This window comes from Salmo salar, chromosome ssa19 (genome assembly GCF_905237065.1).
Source record: "Salmo salar chromosome ssa19, Ssal_v3.1, whole genome shotgun sequence".
Lineage (NCBI taxonomy): Eukaryota > Metazoa > Chordata > Actinopteri > Salmoniformes > Salmonidae > Salmo > Salmo salar.
Genome location: NC_059460.1, coordinates 7,775,909 through 7,799,345, shown reverse-complemented (window position 1 = coordinate 7,799,345; position 23,437 = coordinate 7,775,909). Strand labels below are relative to the sequence as shown.

The 23,437-nt window shown below is 45.0% G+C and overlaps 1 protein-coding gene across 4 annotated transcripts in view; it reads right to left on the bottom strand.

Moving 5' to 3' along the window:
* The window catches only part of LOC106578373 (phospholipase D1), a 31,203-nt gene extending 8,009 nt beyond the window's left edge, over positions 1-23,194 (bottom strand). For 2 of the 4 annotated variants that reach the window (XR_006760670.1, XM_045702033.1), the window contains exons 1-18: positions 22,974-23,194; positions 10,071-10,245; positions 9,616-9,779; positions 9,384-9,526; positions 8,870-8,981; positions 8,717-8,782; positions 8,568-8,626; positions 8,374-8,466; positions 6,781-6,933; positions 6,471-6,620; positions 5,777-5,860; positions 5,338-5,419; positions 5,095-5,205; positions 4,459-4,644; positions 4,108-4,327; positions 3,141-3,233; positions 295-426; positions 96-214 (exon numbers count right to left, since the gene is read on the bottom strand). Coding sequence is in view for 3 of the 4 variants with exons in the window: in XM_045702033.1 (XP_045557989.1) it covers positions 96-214; positions 295-426; positions 3,141-3,233; positions 4,108-4,327; positions 4,459-4,644; positions 5,095-5,205; positions 5,338-5,419; positions 5,777-5,860; positions 6,471-6,620; positions 6,781-6,933; positions 8,374-8,466; positions 8,568-8,626; positions 8,717-8,782; positions 8,870-8,981; positions 9,384-9,526; positions 9,616-9,779; positions 10,071-10,209 (2,106 nt within the window). In the remaining variant the exon portion in view is untranslated. Of the gene's footprint in view, positions 1-95; positions 215-294; positions 427-3,140; positions 3,234-4,107; positions 4,328-4,458; positions 4,645-5,094; positions 5,206-5,337; positions 5,420-5,776; positions 5,861-6,470; positions 6,621-6,780; positions 6,934-8,373; positions 8,467-8,567; positions 8,627-8,716; positions 8,783-8,869; positions 8,982-9,383; positions 9,527-9,615; positions 9,780-10,070; positions 10,246-13,757; positions 13,918-22,973 lie in introns of those variants that run through there. The other 2 variants (XM_045702034.1, XM_014157097.2) reach the window with 2 other exon arrangements.
* Between the last annotated feature and the right edge of the window lie 243 nt (positions 23,195-23,437).

Here is a 23,437-nt window from a genome sequence, read left to right as displayed (position 1 = left end):
TCAAATACCAAAATGCTGTTCTTGTACAGAAATTGTGAAGGAGTCAGACATGTTACCTCTGACCCTTATTGACATCACTGTGACCTGTGTCTGACCTTGCAGAAGTTCCAGCGCTGGATGAAGTGTCTGGCCACATCCCTGGCAGCCTTCCCATGAACCACGGAGGCGATGTCATGCCACGGCATCCTGGGGTGGGTGTGTCTGTCAATGAAGTCTGGCGAGACGGGATACAGTCATGTACAGGTAGGTGTGTTTATGACCAGGTTCAACTGTGTGTTTAGGTGATGTGCTTACCGTCAAAGGGCTTGTCCAGTTGGATCCAGTCTTTGTATACGAAGTTGCAGTAGTCTTTCCCGTGCCAGAACCTTGTATCTCCAACCAACTCTCCTACTCCTCCTATTCCTGTTTGCATGCTACGCACCGTCTCTAAAGGCCAGACACAGACACATAGAAGTTAAACATCAAGTGTATAGGGCCAGGAGGTTTTCCTGACCCTGATCTGACCAGGAAAATGTTTCCCTGCACCTCCCAAAGCCAGCAGCAGGGGACAGTGGAAATCAGAAGGAGAAAGGGGGATACCTTGTCAGTTGTACAACTGAGTGCCTTCAACAGGTAGCCTAGTGGTTTGAGTGTTGGGCCAGTAACCAAAAGGTTGGTAGATCGAATCCCCGAGCTGACAAGGTAAAAATCTGTCGTTCTGCCCCTGAGCAAGGCAGTTAACCCACTTTTCCCGGGGCGACGAAGACGTAAGGCAGCCCCCCGCACCTCTCTAATTCAGAGGGATTGGGTTAAATGTGGAAGACACATTTCAGTTGAAATCAGAAGAGACTCCAAGAGAGAGAGGTTGGTTACTATAAGTAGTTAGTTTCAAGGTTTAAATTTGTTTTATGCATTGAGGAAACAAATCCTGATAAAACTAACAGTGGACAGAAAGACAGTTGAGAGTCAAAATAGTCCCCAAACAGACACACACACACACACACACACACACACACACACACACACACACACACACACACACACACACACACACACACACACACACACACACACACACACACACACACACACACACACACACACACACACACACACACACACACACACACACACACACACACACACACAGAGACAACACGCCCCACACCCAGACAGCCATGACACGGAGTCACAGTCCACCCTGTTTCAGACAGATAAGTCAGCTCATTTACCAGCAGCAGCAGTCTTGTCTGAGTCTAGCTACACAGTTGAGTACTATTGTGCCCAGATGAACATTCACAGTAGTAAAAACATAGTGATCTGAGGAAAACATCTGAACATTCCCAGGCATAACCACAACCAGAAGGTGTGTGTGTGTGTGTGTGTGTGTGTGCAAGCTGCAGTAAGCTGCCATTTTGAGGGATAATATGTCTGGGTGGGTCTTTGCCTCCTCCACATTCCTTGAAATTCTTCTGCCATAAAAACACACTGCAGAGGCCCTAGGCTGCATCATGGGGGATTCTTATTGACCTTGCTTAAACAAAGTCTTGACATGAGCACACACTCTCATGCCACACCAGGCCAGGCCACGCCACACGCTGCAGAAAGACCTGGGGCCTCATTTATAAACATTGCCATACACACAAAACATGTGTGCACCAGTTTTCACGCAAAAGTTGGCATTCATAAAAACTGAAATTTATGTTAGAATGTGCTTATCCTCCCGTAAACTTCAGACCATGTGTACGCACAGTTTCTATTGGTTTGCATTGCAAATAGGCAACAGTAGACTAGCCTTGTGCAGGAATATACGATGACAGTCTTATTTAGAACAACAACAAAAAAAAAGTAGCTAAATATAATAAGATGCAATCATTTGCCATTAGTTAGAAGAGCGGAAATATATTTATTTTATCTTTGCATTCTAAAATAATTTCAAATAATCATCTATTCCTATTGTTTATTTAATTTCCACAATCATTGCAGAATAAAACCTTGTCTGACTGGGATGTTTTTATACTTGCTACATCCGAAATAGCCTATAGGCCTACAACAAGGTTGGATAGGCACCATTCTTCCCATCTCTCTTAATTGGACCCACTTCACAGTAGTAAATCAACAGATATGCTTTTTAAGTATTTTGCTCTATGCGGACCGATGCTTCACCTCACCTTTTCCAATGACGTTTGTAGACTACGTCTGAATATTATAGCCTAATGTAACATTTTTGGAGTAAATAATATTTAAATTATAAACATAACAGCCTACATAATACATAGATATTTCCATACCATAGTCATTGCAGAATAAATTCCTCACCTTTTCTGGCATGATGAGTTCATATTCCTGAAGTAGCCATACAATAACTTAATTAACATGTGCATCTCTCATTGTGCCTAATAGATAGGCTATTATACTTTCAGGTTATTGCTCTCTGCATCCGAGTTTAACAGGTGAACAGACACTTGATATTTAGCATTGAAATGTGTTAACTACCACTGTAAGTAGGCCCATTGTAGTTTACATTTTTTCCCGAGTAGACAATGTTTCAGAATTCGCGGGCAGTGCAGCATATTTAGGTTTGGGAAAAGGTAAAATGTAAAACATTAGTGAATTCAAACGATCTGTTTACAGGTCCACAACGATGTGCAATAGTTTGTCTTTCAGACACAGTCAGATACAGCAAATGTCACCGCAAAAAAAAATATACATTCTGCCAAAATCTCCAAAGACATTGATCAAGTTCGCCATTGCTATTTCCTTTAGATACTCTTGGCCTAATTACAATAATTACAAAGTATACAGCAAATAAGGGTGCCTTTGTCACCATAATAGGTGAATGATGGGGGTTTTCAGGCGGAGTTATAATGCTTGTTCACAGACGCAGTTTCACAACAGGTCTGATTTAATGGGAAACATGCCTATTTATGGCAGGCATGCGCCAAGTTGATCAATCTCAATATTTTGGTGCATGCTCAGTCTTTTCAGATATTTCATATAAAATGTACACAATGGTTATAAATGAGGCCCCTGAGATATTTGCACTCTTTCAGAGAGACACACGTGATGAACACTGAAAAGCACACTGCGTGATGAGTTTAGCAGCGGGACAGTCAAATCCCCGACCCCACAGCGCATCTTCCAATCAGAGACTCACTCACCAGCCGGTGCCAACCCAATGGGAGGGGCCAGTCTCAGCTCCACCCCTCTAGTAAGGATCAGATTGTGTTGACTGTTGACGCTGTTCGTCCAACCTGGACACACAGACTGCCATTTAACCTCTGCAGAATATGGTCCCGTCCCTCTCTCTGCACTTGAAGTATATGGTCTCTAAATACGTGCTAGTGTGTGAATTTCTAATTCTGAGGGACTCCAGACCAAAATGGGGATAGCGAGCTAGTATTGTAGTACCAAAGATACTGGTAACTAACCAAAGATATCTCATCGGCGTTGTTTCCAATGGGAGCAAATGAAGCACAGTGGGCAGAACAAGCAAGGAGGTGGGCAGAGCCAAGCATGAGCTAGCGAGATCCTATTGGCGCGTTTTAGCATGTAGTTGCATATTTTCCTTCTCTGTGAATTCCGTGTGTGCAATAACTCAATTTGCCCTTTAACTCCTTCTAAACAACGTATTTTTGTTTTTACTTTGGCAAATGGTGAAGTCTACAAATGTTAGTGCAATCTGTTTGTAACACATTCTAGTTTTGGGAACAGATAACTGCATCGAGATTTATCGATCTGAAAGTTAGCAGAATGTCCACCAAGTTTCATCTAGCTCCATCTTCTCCCACAGCCCGCTGGACTTCCTCTCATCACCATATTTGGTGGTGAGTGGAAGTTCCAAACGGATGCTTCAGATCTGATTCTTCTACCTACATAATGCTAGCGTGAAATGAGTAGTTTGCTATGCTAACATTGGTATTGTTTACCAAGTGATAAGCAGAGCACCAGCATCAATGTAGCGTTGTGTTGAGTAGTTAGTAGAGAAGAGTTAGTGATGTTAAACATTCAAAACAGTTAGACACGACGGTTAGATACACAAAGCAGCAAATGACTCAGTAAAATACAACAATTTGGGCAATGTTTAGCTTCTGCATGTGTTTATGACATGTGCATGTACGGACTCACTCTCTTCTGAGCTATCCACACTGCTAACAGAGTCGGCGTGGGCCAGTCCATGTTTCTGCAGGTGTCTCTTCATACTGAACCCTGTCCTCCTGATTCTCCCCAGCCCCTTCAACTTGGGCTGGTCCCCTGAGTCCACTACCAGGGCAGCAGCACCCTTCCCATTGCTAGGGGCAGAACTACTGGTCGGTGCGGTGGCCATCTTGAAGGAGGAACCCTCAGCCTGTGGAGACAGGAGGCAGGAGACAGAAAGACAGAGCGAGAGGAAAGTTGGTGTGGATGTCTGATCCTCACATGCTCTGTTGGCTAGTGATCATGTGACACTCAGACTGCGTGTGTGGTTGTGTGTCTGACCTGCTCCAGGGCTACAGAGCGGGTCACACTCCCCACGTCCGTCAGACGGTGCTCTCTGTCATCCCAGCGACCATACGCCAGGTCGATCCCACCCACGAAAGCCACTGATTGGTCGATGATGATGATCTTCTCGTGATGCGCCCACAGGTATACAGAGGAGGAGACATGGTCCGGATGACGCATCACCTACAGAACACACACACACACACACACACACACACACACACACACACACACACACACACACACACACACACACACACACACACACACACACACACACACACACTTTTACTACATAAAAGGATACCTCTATACCAGTGGAGGCTACTGAGGGGAGGACGGCTCATAATAATGGCTGGAATGGAGTGAATGGAATGGCATCAAAAACACATGGAACCCATGCGTTTCATGCATCTGATACCATTCCATCAATTACGCTCCAGACATTACCACAAGCCCGTCCTCCCCAATTAAGGTGCCACCAACCTCCTATGCTCTATAAAACACACTGTAAACACATTTTACACACACACACACACACACACACACACACACACACACACACACACACACACACACACACACACACACACACACACACACACACACACACACACACACACACACACACACCTTGACATTTGGGTGGAGGTGCATTAGTGTTCTCTTGCTGTATTCACTGTTGATGCCCAAAGCTAGCTCCACCTCCTTATACAGCATCACAAAGATACGCACTCCCTGTTGCTATAGGGACAGAAAGACAGAGACACCGTTACTAATTACCACATAATCAAATCATTTAATCAATGATAAGATCCACACTAAGGCAGTTTGAGGGGTGCGAATGGACCAATGAGACAGCATTTGGTTGCTCACTGCTTTGCGTCTCAGGATGCAGTCAAGGCGCCAGCGATTTCCCTCGACAACCGGCCTTTTCATAAAGATCTCAGGGCTCAGCCTGAAAACACACACATACAATCAAATGTATTTTATAAAGCCCTTTTTACATCAGCCGATGTCACAAAGTGCTGTACAGAAACCCAGCCTAAAACCCCAAACAGCAAGCAATGCAGATGTAGAAGCACAGTGGCTAGGAAAAACTCCCTAGAAAGGCAGGAATCTAGGAAGGAACCTAGAGAGGAACCAGGCTCTGAGGGTAAACAAATATGAGATGTCCACACACTGGCAGCTGTGTGGGGTGGGTGTAACAGTATTCCAGGTCTCTGATTGTAACCCATCTGTTTGACCACAGTCTGCCTTGGAGGTGTGACCGCTATGTGCTCTGCATATGCATTGGACACACACACACACGTACCACCAGTCAGTGATGAAGATCTCTTCTTCAGCCCCCTCCAGAGCGTCTGCCACATCGGCCATGTAGGTCTTCCCATTCACATACCTATAAACACAGTTATATTATAGTCACTTAAAACACAGTGCAGTGTCTCTCTCTCTCTCTCTCTCTCTCTCTCTCTCTCTCTCTCTCTCTCTCTCTCTCTCTCTCTCTCTCTCTCTCTCTCTCTCTCTCTCTCTCTCTCTCTCTCTCGTAAACAGACACACAAACTTTCCCACGCACGCACGCATACACCCACCCACACACTTTCACTGTTGCACACACCCCCTCCATGTCTCACACAGACAGTATAGTGTTGCCCCAGCAGGTGACAGGTGATGAGAAGCCCAGTGTCACTTTCCCTCTCTTTGTGTCAGGTTACTCCAGTGAGACTGATACCTTTAAGGGCTGTAACTGGGCCAAACTGTACCTGGGCCAAAGTGTACCTGGGATTACCTGGGATAACCCACCTGCCACACTAGCTGGACTTTATGCTCTACTGGGACATTGGTGTGTACAGTAAATGTGTCTTGAAAAAGTACATTCCCAGAGTCATTTCCCATTTTAAATATATATTCTGCATTGTTCTCACTTAATGTTCAGACCGGGGTGTTGTTTAACTCTTGACTGTATTAAACGTGTCGTGGTTTAATGATTGTGGTGTAGCCGTGGATACCATTTGGCTGGGATGTTGTGCTCCTGTCGGGCGAAGGAACCGAAGCGGTGGTCGGTCAGGAAGGCAGAGCCATGTTTCTGGACGAAGCCCTCGATGGCCTGACCCCACCACCTAGCATGTCTGTAGCTGCTGCATTTCAACACCAGGGCCCTGCAGTATATACACACACAAAAAAAACACTGATTGTTGAAACTCCTTTTTACTCAATGATTGTCCGAATAATTTCTGGAGATTGTGTTTTTTCAATACTCCTTGGTGAGGTAGTAACCTACTTTATTTTACAACCAGCATCTTACTCAAACCCACCCACCTGGAAAGGCTATCAATCCGTACTCCGTGTCCGGTCTCTGTGTCTTTGGAGTCCATTTTGATGCAGAACTCTTTATCCACCAGGAGAACAAAGGCAATGGCTCCCGAGTCTGGCTTCATGTAGAGGAGGAACGAATCCTTCACCACCAACCAGCTACAGACAGACAGACACTGGAGTTTATTATTAAAGCACAGCTCAGCAGTATCAGCTGGAGCAGTAAGAGGAGATATGAGACAACATCTGGACTCCAGAGGATAGAATCATTCTCAGACTTTGAGATTTCATCTATTATTCAGGGTACTGACCGTTTGGATCAGCGGTAGCACATCTTGATATTTCATCTATTATTCAGGGTACTGACCGTTTGGATCAGCGGTAGCACATCTTGATATTTCATCTATTATTCAGGGTACTGACCGTTTGGATCAGCGGTAGCACATCTTGATATTTCATCTATTATTCAGGATACTGACCGTTTGGACCAGCGGTAGCACATCTTGATATTTCATCTATTATTCAGGGTACTGACCGTTTGGACCAGCGGTAGCACATCTTGCTATTTCATCTATTATTCAGGGTACTGACCGTTTGGACCAGCGGTAGCACATCTTGCTATTTCATCTATTATTCAGGGTACTGACCGTTTGGACCAGCGGTAGCACATCTTGCTATTTCATCTATTATTCAGGGTACTGACCGTTTGGACCAGCGGTAGCACATCTTGCTATTTCATCTATTATTCAGGGTACTGACCGTTTGGATCAGCGGTAGCACATCTTGCTATTTCATCTATTATTCAGGGTACTGACCGTTTGGACCAGCGGTAGCACATCTTGCTATTTCATCTATTATTCAGGATACTGACCGTTTGGACCAGCGGTAGCACATCTTGTTATTTCATCTATTATTCAGGGTACTGACCGTTTGGACCAGCGGTAGCATATCTTGCTATTTCATCTATTATTCAGGGTACTGACCGTTTGGACCAGCGGTAGCACATCTTGCTATTTCATCTATTATTCAGGGTACTGACCGTTTGGACCAGCGGTAGCACATCTTGCTATTTCATCTATTATTCAGGGTACTGACCGTTTGGACCAGCGGTAGCACATCTTGCTATTTCATCTATTATTCAGGGTACTGACCGTTTGGACCAGCGGTAGCACATCTTGCTATTTCATCTATTATTCAGGGTACTGACCGTTTGGACCAGCGGTAGCACATCTTGCTATTTCATCTATTATTCAGGGTACTGACCGTTTGGACCAGCGGTAGCATATCTTGCTATTTCATCTATTATTCAGGGTACTGACCGTTTGGACCAGCGGTAGCACATCTTGCTATTTCATCTATTATTCAAGGTACTGACCGTTTGGACCAGCGGTAGCACATCTTGCTATTTCATCTATTATTCAGGGTACTGACCGTTTGGACCAGCGGTAGCATATCTTGCTATTTCATCTATTATTCAGGGTACTGACCGTTTGGACCAGCGGTAGCATATCTTGCTATTTCATCTATTATTCAGGGTACTGACCGTTTGGACCAGCGGTAGCACATCTTGCTATTTCATCTATTATTCAGGGTACTGACCGTTTGGACCAGCGGTAGCACATCTTGCTATGACCACAGCAGTTAAGTCCTGGAATACGATGACCGCCTGACCGCTTGTACACCATCCCTTCTCTGGGGAAATGAAGAGAAAAAGTAGAAGACTTCTCTTCCTGACTGAAGTATCATGGTGGTGATGAATCGTTAGTTACAGTAGGTAGTGTAGAGTTACTCACAAGCCTTTAGGTCCCAGATCATGGATGAAGGACAGCTGGCTGACGTCTATAAACTCCATCTGAGAGAAACAAGAACATTTGAAAGTTGGACATATCCTCGTAGCGTGGACATCTCCAGCAGTGTGTGCACGTGTGTGTATGTGTCTCACCGTAGCATGGTAGTTTCTGTACATAGACATCTTCAGCAGCTTATTCAGGTAGTCCTCCAATGCTTTCTGTTACCAATAAAGACATACCGTGTTAGGAAGAGCAGAGCAGGTGATTAACAGGTGATTGACAAATGTGTTTGCCGAATGGCGTACCCTCCTGCTGGACACCTGTTCCTCCCGGGCCAGCTCATCCCCGCTCCCCCGTGGCAGAGTGGGCATGGCTCTGACCTCTGACCTCCGAACACTATGCCTTCTCACTGTGTGGCTGGAAGAGAGAGAGAGGGGGGAGAGAGTGAGGATGGAGAGAGAAAGAGGAGAGGAGAGAGGGAGTCAATAGGAAATTGTTAGTGTCTTTTCAGTTTCAACATCTTTGATACTACCTGTGTGTGTGTGTGTATATTTTTGGTTTTACTATCCTTGTGGGGACCAGAAGTCCTCACAAGGATAGTAAAAGAAGGAACACTTGGACAAGTGGGGATATTTCGCCAGTCCCCAGAAGGAAAAAGTATATTTTAGGCTTAGGGGTTAGGTTTAGAGTTCCAATTAGAGTTAGGATTAGGGTGAGGGGTTAAGGGTTAGGTTTAGGGGTTAGTAAAAATTTTATTTTAAATGGGAATAAATGTTTTGGTCCCCACAAGGATAGTAAAACAAACAGGTGTCTGCGTACCTGCGGGAGGGTAGTGGTATTCTCATGAAAGTCTTGTATCGGAGCAGTTCCCTGTGGAGGTCCATGAAGTGTTTCTCCTTTCTCTTGACCACCCAGCTGAACTCACCATGTCTCATTTCAATCTTAAATACCGCAGGCAGACTCTACACAGACAGAAAAAATATAAAGGGTGTGGCTGAGTGAGTGTGTGTGTGTGTGTTGTGGTGCTTTGCTGAGGTATGTGTCTGTGTACCTTGTTGACACTGCGCTGTGAGGTGATATTGAAGCGGTCCTGTGCAGAGGTGAATCTCTCCACTTCTAGTATCTTAGCAGTGATGGGAGAGGAGAGAAACACCTTGGCCTCCGCCTCCTTAAACCCCACAGTATTGTAGACAGACGCAAAGCCCCGACGCTCCTCTGGGGGAACACACACACATCAGAAACTACACTACACACACTCATCAGAAACTACACTACACACACACATCAGAAACTACACTACACACACACACTTCTCTAAGACATAACATTCCTCACTGTCAGCCAACACCTTGAGCAAAATTTACCTGCCCACACTACACACACTTTGTTGCTCATGAATAGGTTATAAATAGTTAGATAGGTAAAACTGTCTTCTTATAAACTAATCCATCAATCAATGAATAAAACATTTGCACACACACTCGCATGTGCACACACACACCCTACCTGGGAGTTTAAAGTCTGTAGTGTCATATTCCCCGTCTCCTAGGTATAGCTCACGAGTGTCCAAATTCTCCATGATTTCACTCATATCCGTAGCAACCAGGTGCAACGTGCTATTGGTAGGCTCAGATTGGCGCAGCATGGTTATTGGCTAGTACGCTCGGTGCCCAGGGCTCACCTGGTGAACAGGTAGAGGGGGAGGGGGGAGGGAGATAGGGAGAGACAAGGACAGACAGAGAGACCAGGTAGACAACATGACGTCAAGGACAAGTTTATGGAATCTGACTACAACATTAGTGTTACTGTTACCCCCCCATGGCAGTAGGTTGTGTGTATGTAAATATGCAGATAAATGCTGGTAAGACTGTTTGAATGGGAACTGGTGAATAGCAGCACATCAGGAATGGCCTGTAGTAGCAGGCTAAAGACAACGAGGAGAGGAGGAAACACAATGGAAATCACGCACTGTTGCCATAGGCTGTCTTCTCTGTAAGCCACAGCTTAATGCTAAAATATAACAAGGCTGCTTCCACTCTCCTTAAAGTCCAACCGAACCAAAACATAAACTTCTCCTTTTGAAAATTGCATTATGTGGCATTGAAAATAATATTATAGTGTCAAAATTGACTAAAGTGTAAATAGGATATTTGCGAGATGATTAGGAAAAAATGGTATGTCACGGAATGAAGGCAACAGAACAGTTTTCCCTGGATTGCGTTTATTTCAATCCTGTCCACAACTGGCAGCACCCAAGTAATCATCAATTCAGAGTGCAGCTGTACACGACCCGATCGTAATGACCAGGGATATCCCCATGGGGCTAGTTAGGGCCCATCAGTAAATTACACAATGTACATGGGACAATATTTTACACGTGGGCCCCTCAGGGGTGCATGCTTAGTCCCCTCCTATACTCCCTGTTCACCCACGACCGCTTGGCCGTGCACGACTCTAACACCATCATTAAGTTTGCTGACGACATGATGGTGGTAGGCCTGATCACCGACAACGATGAGACAGCCTACAGGGAGGAGTTCAGAGACCTGGCAGTGTGGTGCCAGGACAACAACCTCTCCCTCAACGTCAGCAAGACAAAGGATCTGAACGTGGACTACAGGAAAAGGAGGGCAGAGCATGGCCCCATCCACATCGTCAGGGCTGTTGAGGAGCAGGTCGAGAGCTCCAAGTTCCTCAGTGTCCACATCACTAAGGAATTATCATAGTCCACATGAAGAAGACACGACAACGCCTCTTCCCCCTCAGGAGCCTGAAAAGATTTGAAATGGGCCCCCAGATCCTCAAAAAGGTATACAGCTGCACCATTGAGAGCATCTTGACTGGCTACAACACCGCTTGGTATGGTAACGGTTTGGCATCAGACCGCAAGGAGCTCAATAACCTCGTACCCATGCACATGGACTTGGTACTGGTACTAAGTGTATATAGCCAGGTTAACGTTACTTATTGTGTATTTATTCCTCCTGTTATTTTTTCTTATGGGAAGGACCCATAAGTAAGAATTTCACTGTTAGTCTATGTAACAGTTTAGCTTCCGTCCTACTCCTCGCCCCTACCTGGGCTCGAACCAGGGACCCTCTGCACACATCGACAACAGCCACCCTCGAAGCATCGTTACCGATCGCTCCACAAAAGCCGCAGCCTTTGCAGAGCAAGGGGAACAACTACTTCATGGTCTCAGAGCGAGTGACGTCACCGATTGAAACGCTATTAGCGCGCATCCCGTTAGCCATTTCACACCGGTTACATCTACACCTGTTGTTTATGAAGCATCTGACAAATACAATTTGATTTGAGATCCGCATAAGGTGAAACAGTCACTCCAGGTGCATTTGTTTTTATTTTGTTTAGCTAATGGAGCATCGTTGTCCAAAAAAATACTCTGTTGTTCTATCGCGCATGCACTGATGTCTGATGGGGAAAAAAACGATCTTCTTGGTTTGAAGTAATGTCTTTGTTGTAATATTGCAAATGGCCTTAGCAGTTTCACAGCTACGGATTCCAGATTTATTTAAAGATAAAGTTAATTATATCTCATCTCTCCTCTACATCACTTTCTCCCTCTCTGGTCACAGAGCACTAAACAATAGGATTATCAGAGAGAAAGAGGACAAAGGTGGAGGTATGACACAGCAGTGTGATGTTTAATCCAGCATTATGTATGTGTGTGTATTTGTGTGTGTGTGTGTGTGTGTGTGTATTTGTGTGTGTTCTATAAAACCCAAACAGCAGATTCAAATCATCTAAAACAGGTCAGACATGCGCTCCTGAACACGTTTATGACCATCTGAGAGTAAGTGTGTGTTGACAGAAACATTGAGGCAGGTGAGCTGCTCAGACGTGGTGAAACAAGTGAGAGGTTAGAGAGATTGCTCCAAACAGACCCAGAAAAAGAGCATGGCAAGATCAGCAACCTGGTGTCCTACTAACAGAGCTGCAGTGTGTGTGTGTGTGTGTGTGCATGCTTGCATGTGCAAGCATGTGTGTGAGTGTGGGTGCGCCCTCCTGGCAAGGTCTCCCCTTTATCATGGCATTCATTTCCTAAAATGGTTCCTAGAGAAATAGAGAGTCTACACACACTTCCATTCACTCCCTCTGCTTTCACTCATTCACTCCGTATGGAAATAACGCCCACGTCATGCAAATACTCATGCTTCCGTTACCTGCATGTACCGTACTATATTACCCTACACACACACACTTTCATTTAGGTATTAAAAACACACACACACACACACACACACACACACACACACACACACACACACACACACACACACACACACACACACACCTCTATAAATGTTGTTTTCTGTAAATAAGGACACGACAGCAGGAAAGCCACCTACAACTAATACCATACCTTCTAAACACACACACAAACACACACCTCTGGACATATGTCTGTGTGTCTTTATGAACTCGCAGAATTGTTTTAGAAAGCAGAAGAGAAATTCCCCCAAATCTTAATTTTTAAAAAAGTATTTATTTCTCTATTGAGAGAGTGAGAGAGAGAGAGAAAGAAGTATGAGGTGTGTGCAGCTGCGATATTCACAGTGACAAACATTTAACAATGGGTCCGGTTAGACCGGTGCTGCAGGGAGTAGCCACTGAGAAAGGAGGAAGATTAGGAGGAGAGAAAGGAGGGTGGCAAATTAAAGATAAAAAATTAAATAAAGTTCATATATCAGTTCATATTTCTGACAAAGAAACAAGGGCTAGTAGTCTGTGGGTGAATAGGAGTTGACTGGAATAGTTTCTTATGAAATTGTGTTGCATGCTTGAGTCGAAGGGACAACACTAGATGTACAGCCAGCACTCATTCGAATTGGGGAGGCCAAGGGCGATGACCTCCCACCAACAACCACTCTGGAACGCTCACCAGCCAGGTGGCAGCATGCAGAGTTCTCTCACAAACACGCTCAGACAAAGTCATGCAAGACACACACACACACACACACACACACACACACACACACACACACACACACACACACACACACACACACACACACACACACACACACACACACACACCAACTTCAATTATAAAAGAAAGCCAACAGTAACAAAACACACCTTTTCCTGAGCTAAGAAAAGACAGACAGAGAGAGAGAAAGATTAATAGAAAGAGACAGAGTAAGACACACACAGTGACAGTGTTTCACTGACCTGTACCCACTCAGGGTATGGGAACCCCATGATCTCCGAGCCCGTACTATTCTCCGAGCCCGTCCTATTCTCTCACTTCAGATAACACACAGACACTCTCTCTCTGTGTTGGAAGATCTAACTGTACTCTAGCTGCGAGTTGGAGTGAATGTGAGAGAAGGAATAGAGGGAGGGAGGATGAGGTGGGGCCTAGGGTAGAACTATTGGACAAAGACATGTCAATCACTGACAGACGGCCAATGGGGAGCTGGGGGTGAGATTCATGTCTGGGATCTCCTATCCCTGGGAACCGTCTGTCTACACACCACCCACGTGTAAGTGCATGTATGTGCCTTTCTGGTATTGACAATGGAATCCATCCTAGCCTTAGTTCACAAGATCATGTGACTTATTGATGACTTTCCAAAGACGTCCGGATGAGTGATTGGGGGGGGGGGGGGGTCAATACAGTTACTATAGCAATATGTTTTGGGGACGATATTATAGCAATATTTGACTCCAAGTATCAATTTGTAAAGAAAGAAAAAAAATATATATACACACTACCGTTCAAAAGTTTGGGGTCACTTAGAAATATCCTTGTTTTTATTTTACCTTTACTTAACCAGGTAGGCTACTTGAGAACAAGTTCTCATTTACAACTGCGACCTGGCCAAGATAAAGCAAAGCAGTGTGACACAGACAACAACACAGAGTTACACATGGAATAAACAATAACCAAGCCAATAACATAATAAACAAGTCAATGACACAGTAGAAAAAAAGAAAGTCTATATACAGTGTGTGCAAAAGGCATGAGGAGGTAGGCAATAAATAGGTCATAATAGCGAAGAATTACAATTTAGCAGATTAACACTGGAGTGATAAATGAGCAGATGATGATGGCAAGTAGAGATACTGGTGTGCAAAAGAGCAGAAAAGTAAAAGAAAACAGTATGGGGATGAGGTAGGTAGATTGGGTGGGCTATTTACAGATGGACTATATACAGCTGCAGCGATCGGTTAGCTGCTCAGATAGCTGATGTTTAAAGTTGGTGAGGGAAATAAAAGTCTCTAGCTTCAGCGATTTTTGCAATTCGTTCCAGTCACTGGCAGCAGAGAACTGGAAGGAAAGGCGGCCAAATGAGGTGTTGGCTTTGGGGATGATCAGTGAGATATACCTGCTGGAACGTGTGCTACGGGTGGGTGTTGTTATCGTGACCAGTGAACTGAGATAAGGCGGAGCTTTACCTAGCATAGACTTACAGATGACCTGGAACCAGTGGGTCTGGCGACGAATATGTTGCGAGGGCCAGCCGACTAGAGCATACAGGTCGAAGCGGTGGGTGGTATAAGGTGATTTGGTAACAAAACGGATGGCACTGTGATAGACTGCATTCAGTTTGCTGAGTAGAGTATTGGAAGCTATTTTGTAGATGACATCGCCGAAGTCGAGGATCAGCAGGATAGTCAGTTTTACTAGGGTAAGTTTGGCGGAGAGAGTGAAGGAGGCTTTGTTGCGAAATAGAAAGACGATTCTAGATTTGATTTTGGATTGGAGATGTTTAATATGAGTCTGGAAAGAGAATTTACAGTCCAGCCAGACACCTAGGTATTTATAGTTGTCCACATATTGTAGGTCAGAACCGTCCAGGATGGTGATGCTAGTCGGGCGGGCGGGTGTGGGCAGCGAACGGTTGAAAAGCATGCATTTGGTTTTACTAGCGTTTAAGAGCAGTTGGAGGCCACGGAAGGAGTGTTGTATGGCATTTGTTGTATGGCATTGAAGCTCGTTTGGAGGTTAGTTAGCACAGTGTCCAAGGAAGGGCCAGAAGTATACAGAATGGTGTCGTCTGCATAGAGGTGGATCAGGGAATCGCCCGCAGCAAGAGCGACATCATTGATGTATACAGAGAAAAGAGTCGGCCCGAGAATTTAACCCTGTGGTACCCCCACAGAGACTGCCAGAGGTCCGGACAACATGCCCTCCGATTTGACACACTGAACTCTGTCTGAAAAGTAGTTGGTGAACCAGGCGAGGCAGTCATTGGAGAAACCAAGGCTATTGAGTCTGCCGATAAGAATACGGTGATTGACAGAGTCGAAAGCCTTGGCCAGGTCGATGAAGACGGCTGCACAGTACTGTCTTTTATCGATGGCGGTTATGATATCGTTTAGTACCTTGAGCGTGGCTGAGGTACACCCGTGACCGGCTCGGAAACCAGATTGCACAGCGGAGAAGGTACGGTGGGATTCGAAATGGTCAGTGATCTGTTTATTAACTTGGCTTTCAAAGACTTTAGAGAGGCAGGGCAGGATAGATATAGGTCTATAGCAGTTTGGGTCTAGAGTGTCACCCCCTTTGAAAAGGGGGATGACCGCAGCAGCTTTCCAATCTTTAGGGATCTCGGACGATACAAAAGAGAGGTTGAACAGGCTGGTAATAGGGGTTGCAACAATGGCGGCGGAGAGTTTAAGAAAGAGAGGGTCCAGATTGTCTAGCCCAGCTGATTTGTACGGGTCCAGGTTTTGCAGCTCTTTCAGAACATCTGCTATCTGGATTTGGGTGAAGGAGAAGCTGGGGAGGCTCGGGCGAGTAGCTGCAGGGGGACGGGGAGCTGTTGGCCGGGGTTGGAGTAGCCAGGAGGAAGGCATGGCCAGCAGTAGAGAAATGCTTATTGAATTTTTCGATGATCATGGATTTATCGGTGGTGACCGTGTTACCTAGCCTCAGTGCAGTGGGCAGCTGGGAGGAGATGCTCTTGTTCTCCATGGACTTTACAGTGTCCCAAAACTTTTTGGAGTTAGAGCTACAGGATGCAAATTTCTGCTTGAAAAAGCTAGCCTTTGCTTTCCTGACTGATTGCGTGTATTGGTTCCTGACTTCCCTGAACAGTTGCATATCGTGGGGACATTCGATGCTATTGCAGTCCGCCACAGGATGTTTTTAGGCTGGTCAAGGGCAGTCAGGTCTGGAGTGAACCAAGGGCTATATCTGTTCTTAGTTCTGCATTTTTTGAAAGGGGCGTGCTTATCTAAGATGGTGAGGAAATTACTTTTAAAGAACGACCAGTCATCCTTGACTGACGGGATGAGGTCAATATCGTTCCAGGATACCCGAGCCAGGTCGATTAGAAAGGCCTGCTCGCAGAAGTGTTTTAGGGAGCGTTTGACAGTGATGAGGGGTGGTCGTTTGACCGCGGACCCATAGCGGATACAGGCAATGAGGCAGTGATCGCTGAGATCCTGATTGAAAACAGCAGAGGTGTATTTGGAGGGCAAGTTGGTCAGGATAATGTCAGGATAGTGCCCATGTTTACGGATTTAGGGTTGTACCTGGTGGGTTCCTTGATGATTTGTGTGAGATTGAGGGCATCTAGCTTAGATTGTAGGACTGCCGGGGTGGTAAGCATATCCCAGTTTAGGTCACCTAACAGAACGAACTCTGAAGCTAGATGGGGAGCGATCAATTCACATATGGTGTCCAGGGCACAGCTGGGAGCAGAGGGGGGTCGGTAAGAGGCGGCAACAGTGAGAGACTTATTTCTGGAGAGATTAGTTTTTAAAATTAGAAGTTCGAACTGTTTGGGTACAGACCTGGAAAGTATGACAGAACTTTGCAGGCTCTCTCTGCAGTAGATTGCAACTCCTCCCCCTTTGGCAGTTCTATCTTGACGGGAAATGTTGTAGTTGGGTATGGAAATCTCAGAATTTTTGGTGGCCTTCCTAAACCAGGATTCAGACACGGCAAGGACATCAGGGTTGGCGGAGTGTGCTAAAGCAGTGAGTAAAACAAACTTAGGGAGGAGGCTTCTGACGTTAACATGCATGAAACCAAGGCTTTTTCGATCACAGAAGTCAACAAATGAGGGTGCCTGAGGACATGCAGGGCCTGGGTTTACCCTCACATCACCCGAGGAACAGAGGAGTAGGATGAGGATATGGCTAAAGGCTTTCAAAACTGGTCGTCTAGAGCGTTGGGGACAAAGAATAAAAGGAGCAGATTTCTGGGCGTGGTAGAATAGATTCAGGGCATAATGTGCAGACAAGGGTATGGTAGGGTGCAGGTACAGCGGCGGTAAGCCCAGGCACTGAGTGATGATAAGAGAGGTTGCATCTCTGGACATGCTGGTTATAATGGGTGAGGTCACCGCATGTGTGGGAGGTGGGAGAAAGGAGGTATCAGAGGTATGATGAGTGGAACTAGGGGCTCCATTGTAAACTAAAACAATGATAACTAACCTAAACAACAGTATACAAGGCATATTGACATTTGAGAGAGACATAAAGCGAGGCATAAAGCAATCACAGGTGTTGATTGGGAGAGCTAGCTAAGACAACAACGGGTAAGACAACAACAGCTGATCAGCTAAAACAACAACAACAGGTAAAATGGCAATGAATGGGCAGAGAGGGTCAGTTAACTCCACACAGAGCCTGAGATCGCGGCTGGGGCCGACAGATAAACAAAAATAAACAGAATGGAGTACCATGATTAATGGACAGTCCAGCAGGCATCAGCTATGTACCCAAGTGATCATAGGGTCCAGGGTACAGCCATAGATGGAACAGGGAAGCTGCGGCGTAGTCGCTACTACGCTAGCACGCGGGAGACACGGCGCTTAAAGTTAGCAGCCCGGGGCTAATAGAAGTGTCTGCGCCGACGTCCGACGGAGGCCGGTTGAAGGCACAGCGGATGGAGTATTCGTCGGCTGACCAGTCATGGTGGTGCGGCGGGGCGCAGTGTCGACAAAGGATCCAAGCCAGATGGCGAAAGAAGTATTGTAGTTGTAGTAATTTAGTTTGCTAGCCAGGAGATGTGCCTGGCTCACGGCTAACTGGTGCTAGCTTCGGGGCAGGGGGGTTAGCCACTATAGCCACTCGGCAGCAGCGGTGATCCGGTGCCAAGGTCCAGAGCTTACGGCAAGGATCCGGTGGAGTAGTGGATTTTAGCCGTGTTTGGGTGGAGTCCGGGTGAACAACTGAGTAGTCCGGGAGGTGGGCCTCAGGGATAGCTTCGGTACTGGGTCACTCGGTGGCAGCTGTGAAGATCAGGAGTAATGGTCCAGGGTTTACGGCAGGAATCCAGTGTTGTAGTGGAGAAACAGTCCGATACTGGTAGGCTGGAGAGTATTATCCAAGCTAAAAAAAGGGCTGGTATCTGTGCAGAAGGTAAAGGCTGCTAGCAGTGGCTAACAATGACTAAATAGCTTGTAGCTAATTAGCTGGTTAGCTGCTGATGGCTAGGTGGTTTTGGCTGTAAGGTCTAAAAAATAAAAAATAAAAATAGCGGTTCTGTATCACATTGGATGAGGCAGGTTACTGGAAGGTATAATTGAATTAAAATGGAAAAGAGATTGAAAATAAAATTGAAATACATACAAAAAAAAAGACAAAAAATACAAAAGTACACGAGAGGACGAACAAAACACGGCTGCACTGCTACGCCATCTTGGATCTTTTTGAAAGAAGAGCACATTTTTTGTCCATTAAAATAACATCAAATTCATCAGAAATACAGTGTAGACATTAGTCATTTACAACATTAACATTGTAGCTGGAAATGGCTGACTTTTAATGGAATATCTACATAGGCGTACAGAGGCCCATTATCAGCAACCATCACTCCTGTGTTCCAATGGCACGTTGGGTTAGCTAATCCAAGTTTATCATTTTAGAAGGCTAATTGATCATTAGAAAACCCTTTTGCAATTATGTTAGCACAGCTCAAAACTGTTGTTCTGATTAAAGAAGCAATAAAACTGGCCTTCTTTAGACTAGTTGAGTATCTGGAGCATCAGCATTTGTGGGTTCGATTACAGGCTCAAAATGGCCAGAAACAAAGAACTTTCTTCTGGAACTCGTCAGTCTATTCTTGTTCTGAGAAATGAAGGCTATTCCATGCTAGAAATTGCCAAGAAACTGAATATCTCATACAATGCTGTGTACTACTCCCTTCACAGAACAGCGCAAACTGGCTCTAACCAGAATAGAAAGAGGATTGGGAGGCCCCGGAGCACAACTGAGCAAGAGGACAAGTACATTAGAGTGTCTAGTTTGAGAAACGGACACCTCACAAGTCCTCAACTAGGAGCTTCATTAAATAGTACCCGCAAAACACCAGTCTCAATGTCAACAGTGAAGAGGCGACTCCGGGATGCTGGCCTTCTAGGCAGAGTTCCTCTGTCCAGTGTCTGTGTTCTTTTGCAGTTTTAAAGCAAATTTTCTGCAAATCTACACATTTTGCCCAGGGCCGTGTGTTATGATACCTGAGTGACTCAACAAAATCAATGTGGGCCCCCTGGGGGGTAGAGTAATCTGGCAATGCTAACTACAAGATGTAGATAGCTGGTTATCCTAATTTACCCATCTAGCTAACATGGCCAGTAGTTGATCAACTGGACATTTCTGAGAGGTTATAAATATCTCTAAGCAAGGTCTGTCAGTGAATGACATAACAAGAGGAAACTGACTATGCCCTACCAAATTTCAAAATGTAACCGTGTGCATTCTCCTACTACAACCCTCAACAGCAGTAAGTTAAAATCCCAACAGATTATTTGTTTTATATATAGGCAACATCCGCCAGTTGAGTATGGGTGGTCAAGGCTGGTCATTGATCAGGTTAGTCACCTGATCTGGTTGGTCATTGATTTTCCTGCCTGAGCATTGTTTTATTAGTGTGTGTTTACATGCATGTCTGTGGTACCGCTGCCATCTTCTGGTAGACTGAGCTACATGCACCTGGAATTAAAAACTTCCCCTGTCCTGCAACAGAGGGACGACACACACACAAACACAATCTTTGCACAGGGTCGTGTGTGTGTGTGTGTGTGTGTGTGTGTGTGTGTGTGTGTGTGTGTTAAATAGACAGTGTTTATGTTTTTGCAGCTGGTAGATTAGATAATATCTGAGTAGAAAACAATCTGATAGTACAGTGATGCAGAATCACAAGCCCCACTTCACTTCCTGCAACCCTATGACACTTCTGACTAGACAGACACCACTTCCCCTTTCAATGTGGAGAGAGAGAGAAGGAAAGAGAGAAGGACAGATCGAGAGAGAGACCCTATAGCCCATCACCAACCAATCTATATCTGGGAGGATTGGTAAGCCCATCATTTCAGATCCTGTCAGGTGGGGTTTGAAATGGGATCCGCTGATGGTTGTTGGGAGACTAGGTTCCCTGATGCCCATCTCATGACCAACTCGCTCACACTCCAATATTGGACACAAACAGTGAACTGTAGGCACCAACACACAACACTTCCTTACTGTGTGTGTGTGTGTGTGTGTGTGTGTGTGTGTGTGTGTGTGTGTGTGTGTGTGTGTGTGTGTGTGTGTGTGTGTGTGTGTGTGTGTGTGTGTGTGTGTGTGTGTGTGTGTGTGTGTGTCCATGTCATTACATATAACTGATAATGTTGTTCTAAGGTTGGACCTGTCCCCCACACTTACTGCTCCTTGAGCTCACTGTATCTGCAATCAATATTGGGCCACAAGGTGTGTATGTGTATGTGTGTGCGTGTCTTTTGCCTACACCCATAAAGTCAACCAAACACACCTATACAGTGTTTGCCTGGTTGTCTTTCCTGATAAGAAAAAACAAGTGGTTCCAAGAGAATTATCTTCACCCTAAATTACATATAGGGAACACTCAACCATGCCATTCCAGAGAGGAGAGAGATACGTTAACACCACAAGACACTCTCTCCATCCCTCTCTCTTTCTCCCCATCTCATCAACTCTCTCTTTCCTTCCCCCCTTTGGTTGGCTAAGTGTAATATTTGCCATATTATTTCCTCAGATCCTCTCTGATCACCACAAGTGCCTTAATTGGAGCTAGGTTTTTCTTTTGTAAAATAAGACTTTTTCAGGACTGTCTCTTTCGCAACTTCCTCTCTCCCACCCCAGAGTGGTGGGGTAATGACTAAACACTACTTCTGCTAAAGCCTAAGTGTGCTACAGATTCTTGTTCAAGTGCGTTACCTGGCCTTAGATCAGTGGAGTAAAACAGGGGTGACAACCCAGGTTCAATACCCAGTTGGCTACATTGGTGCTGTGACCCGGATTTCAAATCAACACACACACAAGAAGCTGGCCATCTGCAGTGGGCTACTGTATTGCAGCATCCCGGTCGCCCCTACACAATCAGTTATACGTAATTGGATTTCAAAAACACTAACTGTAATCAGTTATGTTACCAGCAAAAAAATATTGTAATCCGATTACAGACACGTTTGAAAAACTAGATGTTACTTCTTGAATTACTTTTACATTCAGAAAGGAATTTTGTGGAAAAAATACATGACACCTTTCTGTTTTTCAATTACATTCAATTCAGCATTGATGAAAGGAGCAAGTTTAAGTTTGTTCCACCAGACTGCTATGATGGTGTGTCATCATAGCGGTCAGAGACCAATTTGATGACACACCAAATGCACTTTATTTTAATTTCACCTTTATTTAACCAGGTAGGCCAGTTGAGAACAAGTTCTCATTTACAACTGTGACCTGGCCAAGATAAAGCAAAGCAGTGCGACACACACAACAACAACAGAGTTACACATAAACAAACGTACAGTTAATAACACAAAATAAAAGAAAAATAGAAAGATCTATGTACAGTGTGTGCAAATGTAGAAGAGTAGGGAGGTAGGCAATAAATAGGCCATAGAGGCAAAAAAAATACAATTTAGCAGTAACACTGGATTGATAGATGTGCAGATGATGATGTGCAGGTAGAGATACTTGGGTGCAAAATAGCAAAAATAAATAACATGGGGATGAGGTAGTTCGGTGGGCTATTTAAAGACGTCTTGTCTTCTTCTAATGCCTCTTACGGGAAAGTAATCAAAAAAGTAGCATAAAGCACTTATATGATGTTACTGAGTTTGGTTGATCCAAAAAATTACCTTACTGATTACAATTTTGGACAGGTAACTAGTAACTGTAAATGATTACATTTAGAAGGTAACCTAGCCAACCCTGACCATACCCATTGATTCGATCTGACAAGGGAGTCGACCAGTCAGATGTTTTTCTACGGTTGGAGGATAAGATTTTGTTTGCTTGTTTGATTTCGAATACAAATTAACCATGGAGTGGGACATACTCCCTCAACTTTTTCTAGACATTAATCTTCGTCATCAAGGAAATAATTTAACCGGAGCTTATGACAATATACACAACATAGGCAAATACCCTACATAAAGGCTGTGAAAATGAAAACATAGCTACCTCATTGAGTAGAATCGGGTCATTAATTACACACGGTTGAAGGCTGGTAAGTTAGGGGTTCCCGGTGATCGGTTTGAGGAGTAAACGTCGAGTGCAAGGGAGCCAGACGGAATCATCTGCCAACCACACCACGCTACGCCACGCCACGCCCCCTCCCCTCTGTCTCTCTCTCAGCTGGAGAACAAAAATTATGCAACCAACCTGTCAATCGCAATAGGTTTATGTCCCCCAGTCAGAGAGAGAGAGGTGAAGAGGAAGAGAGAGATGGAGAAAGAAAGGGAGTCAATCTGTTGTGTGTATTCAGCTGCCCAGACGTGCAGTGAATAAAATATTGATTTTGGCATACTCTCGCCCTCTCTATCTCCTCTGGTAATCAGAAAGCAGTTGTGTTGAAGATTCACCGATAAATGACAGCCATTAACCATCCACACAGAGGCGGATTGAATCTTCCACATGCTGCCTTT